The 13,305-nt window shown below is 38.1% G+C and overlaps 1 protein-coding gene across 1 annotated transcript in view; it reads left to right on the top strand.

Annotated features, from left to right (window-relative positions):
* TTC13 (tetratricopeptide repeat domain 13) overlaps positions 1-13,305 on the top strand; it is a gene marked incomplete in the record, with an annotated part of 1,979,199 nt that overhangs the window by 1,144,573 nt on the left and 821,321 nt on the right. Inside the window, 1 exon segment of the mRNA XM_044063689.1 lies at positions 1,160-1,252. Coding sequence (XP_043919624.1) covers positions 1,160-1,252 — 93 coding nt within the window.

Raw genomic sequence — 13,305 nt, 5'->3', positions numbered from 1 at the left:
CCTTCTCAAGGGAATGTTGTAAGATGTATAGAGTCCTCTGTTTTTATGCTTTCAAGACATTACTTTTTCAGTTTCAGTCTTGGTTTAATATTTAGATCATGTTAGATTATAACAGCTTCAATTATATGACATTTATCTATGCAGCTAACCATCATTTCTAAACTTATTGTACTTTGCTACTCCCTATATTTGTACTATTTAGTATATAGTAAACCACATTTATTAGACAATAAAAGGATTGTGGCTTTTATTTTGGAAGTGCTAAGAATGACACTATGAGATTTGTTACTTTTTCAGTGGGCTACAGATAGCTGGTGTATTTCTTTCAGTAGGATTTGCTACTGCCCTTCTGCAGGGTTTGTTGTAACTCATCTCATTGAATCCTGTCTCATTTCAGTCCTAGTGAGCTCTGGAATTGTCCCAGTAGTTAGTAATACTGCAACAGTGGCCTATATGAAGAACATATAAAAAACAAGTAAGAAATTGCTAAAATAGTAGATGTTCAAGTAGATTAGTGTTGCAGTAAAAGTTTCCCTCCCACCATCCCCTCTTCCTTTCTTTGGACAGTCCACTGTTGCCATGGACTGTCTTTTTCCCATTCATTTAGCCATTATCCCGTTCCCCTCCAAGGGCATAAGGGAGTACTCAGGTCTGGAGAGACCTGAAGAACACAGTTGTCGAAGTCACCAGCCCAGATGCCTTCTGACGGGGTTTTAGGTTGGATAGGACCCTGGACTTTTTCATATAGGACTATATCAGGGGAGGGTATGATAGCTATTCTGCTGATATCCTGGGTAAGAATGAGCAAAAATGATAGATGCCAGCTTTACCTACAGAGTTTGCTAACATCTTAGGAGGGTGAGTATTTGGCCAGCCTGAAAGGGATGCTAAGCTCTGGATGCCAAGCCTTCTGTGAGACAGAAATTCAGCAGCATTGATATTTTAAAATCGCTGCTGTTATGGTAAATTGTTACACAATTGTACATTAAATATATTATGCAGTTGTCACATTCATTTTAACCAGTTTTTAATGTTGTGCTGTTTTCCACATTAAAGTTAATTATTTAAAAAAGTCATCATTATTGTTGCTGATTAAAGTATTTTTCACATTAAATTGTAATCCTACTGAAATAATTGTAACTTGATTTCAATCCTCCAGGATAGCAGACCCCGATCAGCCAGTTTTATGGTTGGACCAAATGCCAGCAAGAAGTCTCAGTCGAGGTTTCAATAATCATATTAATCTCATCAGGTATGATGCACATCCTAGAACTCTACACATATATGAATACGTTAAAAAAAGTTTCTGTTCTGGCTATACTTTATAATTTTGTTTTACGTTCAGTTTTTGGTTCCACTTAGTAACCTCTATCTTTTTATTTTACTTTATTTTATTTATGCTTGGAGAAATGGACAACCTGTAAATATTCACCTTGATTGGAGAGCGAACATTAATGCCCGCTGAAAAACGAAGAAAATAAATTAATTAAAAAAATAAAGGTGTGTGTGTGTGTGTGTGTGTGTGTGTGTGTGTGTGTGTGTGTGTGTGTGTGTGTTTGCATGTTTTTGCATGCATATGTGCTTGTGCATCTCTGTATGGGTTGAGAGATGGCAACTACAACATTCATCAGCATTTCTTTAACAATAAGGAGTTTGAAACTGTAATGTCTGCCATTATTGCAGACTTTAAGCCTTAGTGGTTTACCAGAATGTCAGTCATTCATGGGGACAAAGCAGCACTATGTGGCAAAATCAGCAGAAGTAAAGAACCATGGGAGCAGCTGCAATGCCTTGCATTCAGTGATTTTTTTTTCTTGACTCATCAGCACATAATGAGACTTCTGAGATGTATTAAGTCAATAAAGTGGCTATAGTGTGTGTGTGTGTGTGTGTGTGTGTGTGTGTGTGTGTGTGTGTGTGTGTGTGTGTGTGTAGACATTAAATACTTGCATAACTTACATTTTGGATGGGGAATACTTCCTCCAGCAACTACATACATTTCAACAAGTTTGACATATTAAGCCAGGAATTCAGTTACATCAAAAAAGTAAAATAAACTTATAGTAATAGAAAAATGCAAAACAATTTAGATGCCCTCCAAGGTTTATATTATTGTGGAAATGCTGCCTTTCCAGGGGTGCAGGACAGGTATTATTTCCCCAGTAGCACACACCTTGTCTGGCATGGTTGATTCTCTAAGCACACTAATGCTCTCGAGGGTTTGTGTTAATGGAGAAGTAATGCCTTTCCATAGGTGTAGGATGGGCATTATTTCATCAATAACACAACCCTCTCTGGTATTATTGCTTGTTTTTTGACCATGTCATCTTTGTAGTGGAATTATCATAATGACCCTACTTCATCCACTGTCTGAGGGGCAAAAACAACAACAAAAGTAGCAATATAACATCAAACAGTAACATAGATGTACAAGACAGAAAGTAAAGAATGATCCACAGCAGATGAGAAACATAATAGTAGATACATTGTTAAATATCCTTGGTAGATGTCTCACAAATTAAAAAGCAACTTACAAAATATAAAGATATATACAATATGTAAATGAGTTTGCATAATTTCAGTAGGGTATTAAAAGCATGAGTAGGGTAGCAATTCATTGTAATGACTTAAATAACATCTGATTGCGAAAAGGAAAAATCATAATTAATCTCATTAGGTATGATGCTTTCCATGGACGGTAGGATGGGCATGATTTTCCCAATAACTCATACCCTCAGTATGATAGTTTAGTCATTTTTAACTTGTGACATAGGCAAACACATTTATATAAAATAAGACAAACCATGTTAGCTTGTACATAATTACAAACATTGTGCACCACTTACATTCATTTGTACAATATAATAATTTCAACATTTCATAAATTGTACTTGCACAACATTTTTCTACATGTATTATTTCTACAATTTCATTTTTTTCTATGTAATTTACCCCTACCCGTTTCTAAGGATCCCATTCCAGTTCCTTTATCTTTGTTGCAATATTCACTATTTCAAGTACAGTTGGTTTAGACTTTGATTTCCATTTTCTAGTAATTGCTTTTTTGGCAGCCACCAGAGTTAAACTTAACAATTCAGATCCTGTATCTCAGCTCAAAAAAATATATTCCTTAGATAAATCCATTTGCTCTCCCAGTATTTCTCACATAGTACTCTGTAGGGAATTTTTTTAAGTCTACCAACTTATTGTACTCCCAAAACAAATGTTCCCATTTACTTCTTTCTTTCCCATCACACCTCCACCATTTACCATCTACCCTATATATATATATATATATATATATATATATAGTCTTATTTTAAGTGTGCTTGGATTTGTGAAGTGCTTATCCAATCTCTCGCCCCAATCTGATCTAACCTCCTCTGTTTGATTCCTATAGTTATCATGTAGTATTTTACATGCCCTATTAATTATTACTTTTTTAACAGCAGCAGCTGTTAGATTCGGCTAAAAACTCAACCAGTGCAGGTCTTTAATTTAAGATTCGCCTTTTCCTTTCTCTTTGCCTGTACCCTGACATCAATCCCTGATAGGGAAGTCAGTCTATAGCCTGCAGTCCAAATAGCTTCTTGACCTCTTCATTTTATTACCTTTCCTTCTCTAATTATTTGTTCCCAGATCCTTGGTTCCTTTGCCAGTCTTCTCCAGTTAATTCCAGCCCCTCTTGCCTTTTCTCTGTACCCCTATTTGCAGTCATCCCTATCAGCAGAAACTCCTTTCTCCATTCCTATGTTGTCTTAATTCTTAAAATACTTTCTGCTACTTTATGAGTATAGTATTATGTATTACTCTTATTTTCCTTAAGGATCTTCATCCAGAATCGCACTCTGTCCTTATTTCTTGAATTTCCTGACTGCGCCATCATCCTGTCTTCCCTCTTTGAATTGTAGCTTTCTGCTTGTCTTGTATATAAGAGCCTTAATGGTGTAGCTCTAAAATATTCCTTCAAATCAGGTAGTCCTAAACCACCTTGTTCTACTGGAAGAATCAGCTTATCCCACTTCCCTCTTGCCCACTTTGCCTACAAGATAAAATCCTTCAGTTTTTTATTAATGACTATCCATAACTTATCCTCTGGTTGATAAAAGATACCTGACCTGTGTATAAAGCTAAAGGGACCAAAAGCCTGCTTGTGTCTTGCTATAAATATCTGTAGACAAGATCTTCCATTTCCTCAATTTTGTACTATTTTTGATTTAGTCTCTTCCCACATATCCTTAGCTGCCATAACAGATTCCTTTTTAACACATACTCCTAAGTACTTCATTTTATCATGTCTCCATTAATATGGGTATTACTGAACCAATTCATGGGTGGGTACATGGTGTACAGCTATAGCCTTTGTTTTATCTTCATTAATTTTATATCCTGGAAAAACGTAAAACTGTCTCAGAATGTTCCACAATACTGAGACGTCCTTTTCTGGTTTTATCAGGTACAAAATAATATTGTCTGCAAATAAAGCCAACCTGTCTTGATTACCATACCAATTGTATACTTGAATTTCTGAGTCCCTTATTTTCTTTGACAGTGGTTCTAAATGTAAAGCAAGTAATGGGGAAAGAAATGAACCATACCTGGTTCATCTGTTCAGACACAACTTATAGGTTTATAGGTTAGTACTAGGCTAACCGCCCTTGTGAGCCATTTTAAGCCTAGCCAATTATCCCTTGTGAGATTCAAACTGTAAGGCAAACACCTTAACCATTAGGCCACCCTCCCAACCCCTTATCAGAGTTATCAGGCCATTAGGCCTCCCTCCCAACCCCTTATCAGAGTTATCAGGGTTATCAGTGAAGAACCCTCCCACTTTGATTTTTTTTCCCTACAACCCCTCATATATTCTCCTAAGTAGCCTTATTAATTATCAGGGAATACAAATGCTCCCATTGCCCTACTCATAAAATCCCACCATACTCTGTCAAGTGCTTTCTCTTTATCAAGTCACACCAAGAACAGCAGTATTTTCTTACATTCTGCTTCTCTCTAGCTCATCCTTGTGCTAGTAATGTTGGCAAATGTTTGCCTTCCCTCCATGAAACCACATTGATTCATATCTGTCAATTTTGGCAACACATTTGCCATTCTTTTAATCATTGTAGACATAATCACTTATTTAAAATTGAAATGTCCCTGTATGAAGCTGGATCTCATTGGTCTTTACCATCTTTAGTTATTACAGCCACCACAGTTTTTAAGAGGATATTGGTGGTTCCTCTCCTTTTAAAATACTATTGAACAAAACATTCCAGATCTTTATCACATTCTTTCCTCTTAACTTTAAAACTTCCAGAGGAATACCATCTGCTTCTGGAAACATTCCTGCAGCTTGGTTATAACCACCGTTTTCATCTCCTTTCCTCCTATCTTAACTTTTAGTTGTTGAGCTTCATCTAACCTTGGAACATTTAAGTTTTCCGTAAATATTTCCATTTTTGTTTTTTTCTTGATTTCCACATTTTTCTGCTTTTATTTTCATGAAGTTTATGAAATGACAGTTTAGTCAGCTGTAATCTAGATATTTGGGGTGTGCAACAGTTCTTAGTATTACCAAAGGGGGGAGTCCCAAAGTTTGGCATCAAGTGTGGGAAAGGAATGCCTTGTACATTTTAGGTTATTTTTAAGCTTTTGTGATGTTGTGGCATCATGAGTGGAGGAGTGTAGCTAACATTGCCATGCTGTTAACTTGCAAACTTCTTTTCGTATTGGTAGAGAATCCGAATTCAGTATTTTGTGGATGAATGTTAATAGAAGATGATTACCACACTGCTGCACTGGAAGACCGTAAGTACTAAAGAGTTAAACAGTGATGCTCATTAGAGGGTGAATTGGCATCTCCTACTGGAAATGATTTGTAGTTCTGACAGATATTTCTTAGAAGCAAAGGCTAGAACCAGTGGGTCACTTTCTAGCTTGGGTTGCAAATTGCTTTTGCCAATTGCAGCTTTGTGTTGTAAGGAAGTGAAATGGTCTAATGGGGCCAGCCTTCTGCTGCTTCAGGAAACGTATATCCATTTCCATTTCTGTGTGTGATGAAGTTGCAGTTGTAATATCACATCTATCTTCAGTACACTTGTAGTAGTCTCCCAGTGGCTTGATTCAGATGTTACTAAGCAAACTGGCACAGTTAAGGCTACAGCTGTTTTATAAGATTGCCAGCACTAAATCATGTATCTGGACTGGCTAGACATTGAACACTTTAGTGACTTTAAAAGTGAAATGTGAACTTGTTTCTTTGTCAATATGCATTTCATGCATATGGCACTGTTAACATTAAATTCTGGGACTGGTAAGTGCAAGTCTTGGAATAGCAAGACTGAATATGCAAAAATGGGGGATTACATGTACCAAGTCTTAGATTTCTGTATCTAAGAGTATTCTCTTTTCTCTGAGGTATTGCAGTCTTGGATATTGTGTGTGTGTGTGTGTGTGTGTGTGTGTGTGTGTGTGTGTGTGTGTGTGTGTGTGTGTGTGTGTGTATATAGATAGATAAATATAGCTAAAATTTTGAGAGAAAATCCAAGGAGGACTCAAAGAGAAAAATGCATGAGACTTTTAGACAATCATGGAAACTAGGAGGAAAACTCAGAATAGGCTCAAAATGAGTTCAAATAGATGTGATGAGTTCTGAATGATGTGAAGATTACTGAACCTACACATTGCCAGCTTACTGGCCAACTCCCCTTCAGTGCCCTACTCTCCCCACCCAGAAGAAAATATCCCCCCAAACATCTCCCCCCCACCCCAGGTGAGAACTGCTCTCCCCAAAAACCAGCATGCTCTGGACGGGCATGAACCATGCATCCGTGGGACTGTGTGTGTCAGAACTCAATGACCCACGAACTCAGGCCAGTTAGGCCAGCTTAATAGGACAGCTGTTTAATCTTCACTCACCTCAGGATCGTGCAAGGGCTGGGCGCCTCCACTTCACCACTTCACAAGGCGTGCCTCCACCCGAAATTACGTCGTCGTCCCATTAGCTTGACAAGCCTTAAAAGCCATGGAGAGGATCATAAATGGACTCATAAAATAAGACATAGGGAACTTGCAGACTTTGGATCCAACCCAGTTTTGGCTTTGTCAAAGGCAGATCATGCCTTTGACAGATCCCTTCAAGAAGGGCCCTCACAAGCGCGGATAACTGGCCAGAGCCTGGCCCTAAGTTAAATGTTACAGTGTCACTGCTTGCAACAGAGGCACAGCAAATAATAGGCATAGTTTTCTTCAAACTAAAGGGGGAAACCTTGGGCAGATAGCCTAGTATGAACCTATGAACCTATAGATATGAATATAGAAATATATAAAATTAACTTGTAGTGGGATCTGTTCTTAAGGTGCAAGAGCATACCTTTAGGGAATGTACTTTGATGCCTCCACAAAGAAGTCCTATGTAGACTTCTCACAACCTATTACCACCTCTGGCATGTGCTGCTATGAACATTTGGGCCGTATCACCCAACAGTGTCAATGCTCCTTTCACTTTATCTCTCCTAAGCTTGGATGAGCAGTGACTTCCATGCTGGATCTGGGAGTAGGAGACTGTTTCCTTTCCCTCTGTCTTCTCAAGAATGGGATCCTGAAGATATTTTGGTCCTCGGTTCTGATACTGATGAGATGTCTTCTTTTTATAGTTGCCGTCTTGATGATCCCTGCCTTAGAGAGGCATTCAAGCACATGAAGTAATGTGCCTTGTAACTACACTGCTTTCTTCCCAGGAAAGCTAAACTGGTATTTGAAGGAGTGTGAGGAACCTTGGATGTTCATTATGTCACTGCTGTAGTAACCTAAATTATATGTTACATTCTGCCAAGGGTATGACAACCAGCCAGCTTCCAAACTTTTAGAGCACCTTTCATGTGCCCTAACCACTGAACAGCTTGAGTATGGCTGTATTACGTTAGTGGTTAGGGTGCCAAACCTTAAGAACTTTCTTGATATTGAAGTATGCTCTCCCTATAGGCTTCGAGTGATCGACGATCAGCTAGTGCTTCACCAAGACTGGGTAGATAAGTGCCCCTCTGGGGAAAACCCACTTTATAGAAAGTTGTGAAGACAAGTTTACTGTTTCTTTAGAAAAATTTCCAGTTATGCAAGGAGTTGTGTTTTCACTAAAAATTTTACATCAGTATTCTTAGCTTTTGTCAGGTTTTCCTGTTTGGAGAAATTGGGTTTTAAAATTATGTTTTGTATGTAAAACTGTTGTAATTTTATTAAAGATATGGGCTTGGACTCAGTTTTGGAGGTTGTCTTAAATATTAAAGTTGCTGTTGGGTAGCTCACCTACTTACTCAAAGCTCCACTACCCAGTTATCAGGCACTTTTTTTGGCTAGAGCATGGACCACACTTTGGGCTGTTTGGTTCTTCTCTCCCTCATCTGCAATAAGAAAACTTTACAGGAGTTTTTGGTAGTCAGTCTGACTTCCTTACTGTCACATCCTGCAATGAGTGACTCTGCTGTGGCCATTTCAGGTACCTCAAAACAGTCATTGATTGATTGTTTGGTCTTTGTTGGCCATGAAGTCTCACTGGAGGCCCGGGGAGAAAAGTCCCATCACAGTACATTTATATTAACAAATGAATTTAGCCAGTTCTCAGGAAAATAACAGCTACATTTCGCAGAAGAAAACAAACATAGTTGTAAGATAGGTATATACAGTAAAGTATTTACATAAATATGTATGTGTGTATACATTTCTAGTAGCTCTAAATTCTTGCAGGAAGTAAATGGCTTTATACTTTGTAAGGGAAAGCGTGTATCTAGATAAGCATTGCATATTTTGAGCATATCATTAGGGTTAGAAGTGTGGTAGAGAAGACAAGTTGTAAAATATTTAGGTAAAAGGATGATATTTTATTTCTCTTGATCCCCCTAGTGTTGCTCCTTGAGAAGTTGTTAAGGGCAGAGACACACACTGCAGTTTGTTTGTCCTCTTTGAGTAAGAGAGAACCACACTTGTTGGTCTTGGAAGAGGATGCTGATGATGCTGTACTTTGAAGCTGCCCTAAGGAGCCTGATTCCTCAAGACGATCCTCATCATAGGGGTTGGTCTATTCTGGGGGGGGGGGGGTCTCCTTGTAAAAGAAAACAGAAATTTAGGCATGTTTTATGCTTTACATAGGATGAACAGGGAAGGTTGGTTAAGTTTTTCTAAGGGATTACTTCAAGCCTTTCATCTTTTAAAGTCTGATTTGTTACAAAATGTTAAAAGAAAAAGATTTCAGTCTCTTTTAGTTTATCATTCCCAGTCTGATGGTGTGGAATTAGAATGGGATTTTTCTTCCAGTACCTATGCCGCAGGAAGGGGAATCTGATTTTGAAAAAAGCTGTTCAGATTCTCCCTAAAGCGTTTGCTTTTTCTGAAACTATAGCCAGAATAAAAGAGCTGTTTCATTGAGAACAGAATGAAATTCTAGTATTTCAGCAAATATATTATGACTTATTACAGCTGGATTTTCCTCAGCATGCAGCCATTCATCCTATCTTACCCAGCATTTGAGGATATTTTCTTGACAGCCTGCAGTATGCCTGGGACTAATCCTCCTGCCCCCAGAAAGTGTGATAAATTATATAAGGCTCATCAGACCCACACACACATATTTTCAAATCCCAAATCACACCCTGCAATATTTCTTTAGCAAAACTGTATTTTGCCAAACATCCTGTTATTGCTAACCCTATTCTTTCTAACAAAGATGGGAAAGCCTTTGATAAGTTTGGGAGAAAGGTATATTTTTTTTCTACTGCAGCCTTCAGAATTCTGAATTGTTTGACCCATATGGCAACATTTATTTTTGTTTCCTTTGAAAATATAAGGTTATAACTGCTAACTTGCCTAATTCAGGAATTAATGTATCTGGATTTCTTAACAACAAATTCTGCTTCTCAGGTAACCAATCCCTCTTTAAAGTGCTCTTTTGAGTCTGCTGATGCTGTATCCACAGCAGGTACCATTGGATCAGTAATGAGTTGGTGTACTCACTCATGTTCACAGAATTTTACCACATGATGTCAAAGCTGAGATGTTGGATACTGCCCTAGATAGAGAGGTATTGTTTGGCCCTTTTTCTGCTGAGGTCCTTAAAGGATTTGTTGAAAGAGGAGAGTTAATGCAGGGGGTCACTCATTTTCAACCCATTTGATCTGCCCAGTCAACAAAATGAAAAAAAAAAATGAATATTTCAAATATACATTACTCAATTTAAGCATATGCAAATTACACAGCATATGATACAATAAAGTGTGAAAACGTCTGATAAATAACAATATGTCTTGCAAAGATCTTCTAAAGCACTGTGCTACAGCAAACTTTTCTCATCATCTACACTAATGTATGTCATGCGTTACCATGCTAGAAGAGATGCACTAAAGGCAGAGGCAGCAAGGATTCATGCTAATAAATTAAGCTTTAGGACAGCTGGGTTAAAATATATTCACAAAACATTTCAGAAATCCAGCACTACATGTAACGGTTATCAGTTTCATCATTTTGAACATCATGAAAGGTGTTTGTATCTTAGATACCTGTCAAAACTAATTAATTCTTCATTACTCAGTAGCAACAGGTTGTAGTAGTCTCACAATGTCTTCAGTCTCAATTAAATCCTATATAATTAAGTGGTGCTTACTCTTAATAACCTTAGAGCAAGTAAAGTAAGAGGAAAGGTGTGAAGAGCAAGAGACATTAATGCTCTGGAATATTACTAGTACTGGATTCAGTCAAAAGTCCAGGATTTTGTGTATGTATATATATATATATATATATATATATATATATATATATAAATGTTTACTTATCTAATTTTTTTTCGTATCTAAAAAAAAAAAAAAAAGAAAAACAAAAAAAAATAAAAATGAGTGTTTATAAAGCAAGCGCTTGCAGCTCTCTATATATAAACACTGGGAGATATCAGGAAGAGAACGTAAAAGTGCACAGAAACAGACATTTCTTCACTGTAGCACATACTCGAGCTGGTATATTTAAGTAGGTGGATGTGGAGGGGTGCAGCCCTACTGCAAACACTTTATTTTAGGTGTCTGTCTTTTTTTCCCCACTTTTAAATGTAGAGATACCGAAATCTCGATGTTTTGGGTTCATTTTTTTAAAACTTGAGATTTCGGCATTTAAAAGTGGACCCATATATATATATATATATATATATATATATATATATATATACACACACACACACACACACACACACACACACACACACACACACACACACACACACACACACACACTTCCATATGTACCCTATGGAAATGTTATTGGGTTAAAAAGATTGTGACAAAGTTTAAGAGAAAATGTAAATGTTAAGCACATGTGTGGTAATTGAAGAGGGCATTGAATATCATCTGTACCTGACCATGTTTTTTGTAGCTCTGCAGCCATTGTTTTGTATTAAATACCAGCATATGACCTGCTAAAGATAAGGTGGTACAGCTGCCAAGGTTCATAGGTTCATACTAGGCTATCTGCCCTAGGGCATTTATAAGCCTAGCCAGAGTGTGTTTGGCTTTCGCCACCCATTTTAAATTAATTTTGCTATGCCCTTTTTCGAGGTTAGTATACTGTGCCTCTGTCTAACAGTGACACAGAAGTGATACCCAGGGTAAACGTACGATCTCCCATCCACTCATCAAGATTCCTCTTGAAGAGAGTCAATGAGGGACTCTGCCTAACCTGGACTGGGATTTTATTCCAGAGTGAAGGGAGCCTCTGGGTTGTGAATTTGTCCCTCCAGCATGTCCTATTTATTTCATTGCTGAGGTTCAAGTCTCTCAAGCGCGTAGCTCAATGGGATTTGGATTTTCTGAGGTGCAGCATGTCCATTAATTCCGGGTTGGACATGGCTTTATACGTCACGCACAGATCGCCTCTGAGCAGGCAGTATGCCACTGAGTAGAGCTGGAGTTTCTTTAACCGGGCAGCATATGGCATCTGTTTGAGCCCTTTGATCCTCTTGTTGAGGTACTTTTGGAGTCTTTCCAGTTGCTGCAGGTGTCTGGTAAGGTACATCCCAAAAGGGGCATTATACTCAATTATGGGCCTGATGAGGGATGAGTAAAGAGGCACAATGACCTCCCTGATCTAGATGTGAATCCCTTCATGATTAGGTGGGCTATATAAAATGTTTTGCTAACCACTTTGGCCACGTGGTTGTCAAATGAGAGATTGCTATCAACTTGGGTCCCCAGGTCCCTAATTACTTCTTCTGTACTTAATGGATTACCACCTATGTGGTAATTTGTGGGCACTTTGTTTTTGCCAAAGGGGATGACTATACACTTTTTGGCGTTTAGCTTGAGGCCATGGCTCTGGCACCAGTTGTCTGTTTCTATGAGGCCCTTTTGGAAGATGCTTGTGTCGGCTGGAGAGTTGATTATGGCACCCAGTTTGCAGTCATCTGCGAACTTGGTCAGCCACAGTCCTTCCGTGTTGGCCTAGGTAATCTACTTCATGTGTTCACTTTTAGCAGAAAGCAGTATTTCATCATCAGTGCCTAAAATCTCTCACGCGGGTGTTTGTTCTCTGTTCTGGGTCTCATAAGCTGTCCTTTCTCAAAGACTTTGTGGTGACTCTCCATTCATTTCTGATTGCTCCTTCCCTCAGCATTTAAAATTCCATATCAAATTGCTTCAGTCTTTCATTATTCAAGAAGGAACAAGTCCAGTGATTCAAGACTCCTTTAATTTTTCCTTCCCTCCCTTATGAAACTATTACCATTGTTTCACCCTGATGTGTGCAAGTAAACAGTTTAACTACAAGTAAAGCAATTTAACTTTATTAAAGTTTTAAAAATTATTTTTGTTGCCACTCACAACTCAAGAATCATCACTGTTGTAAGATCAATCAAAGCAAACAGGCCAGGGACATGTAGCAGCTGACATTGTCAGATAGCAGGCCAAGATGATATTAAAGCAGTGTTGCACCACTCATAACTCCTCCTTAACTATCCTTTTTTAACACTGCATGTAACCACAATAGTGCACTGCTCCAATATGCAATTGATTTATATTTCATGCTCTCTCCCATAGTCTGTAACACCATCATCATCTGCCTTTACACTAGACTGCTTCACCAGCACTAGCTAAGAATTTTATTTTCAGAGTAGGGTGTGGGGGTATGTTTATTAAGTTTGTGACGGGGATGGGGAAGAAAGCATGTCATATTTACTTCAAATAAATTTGTAATATATCAGCTGATGGGGAGTTATCCCTTCCTATAACTCTAGCAGACTAACTGATAATTTGGAAGTGAGCAATGCTTATGACCTTGAGT

The sequence above is a fragment of the Protopterus annectens genome, chromosome 1.part0 (genome assembly GCF_019279795.1).
Source record: "Protopterus annectens isolate FY-2018-M chromosome 1.part0, PAN1.0, whole genome shotgun sequence".
Taxonomy (NCBI): domain Eukaryota; kingdom Metazoa; phylum Chordata; order Ceratodontiformes; family Protopteridae; genus Protopterus; species Protopterus annectens.
This window is presented reverse-complemented; position numbering and strand designations above follow the sequence as displayed.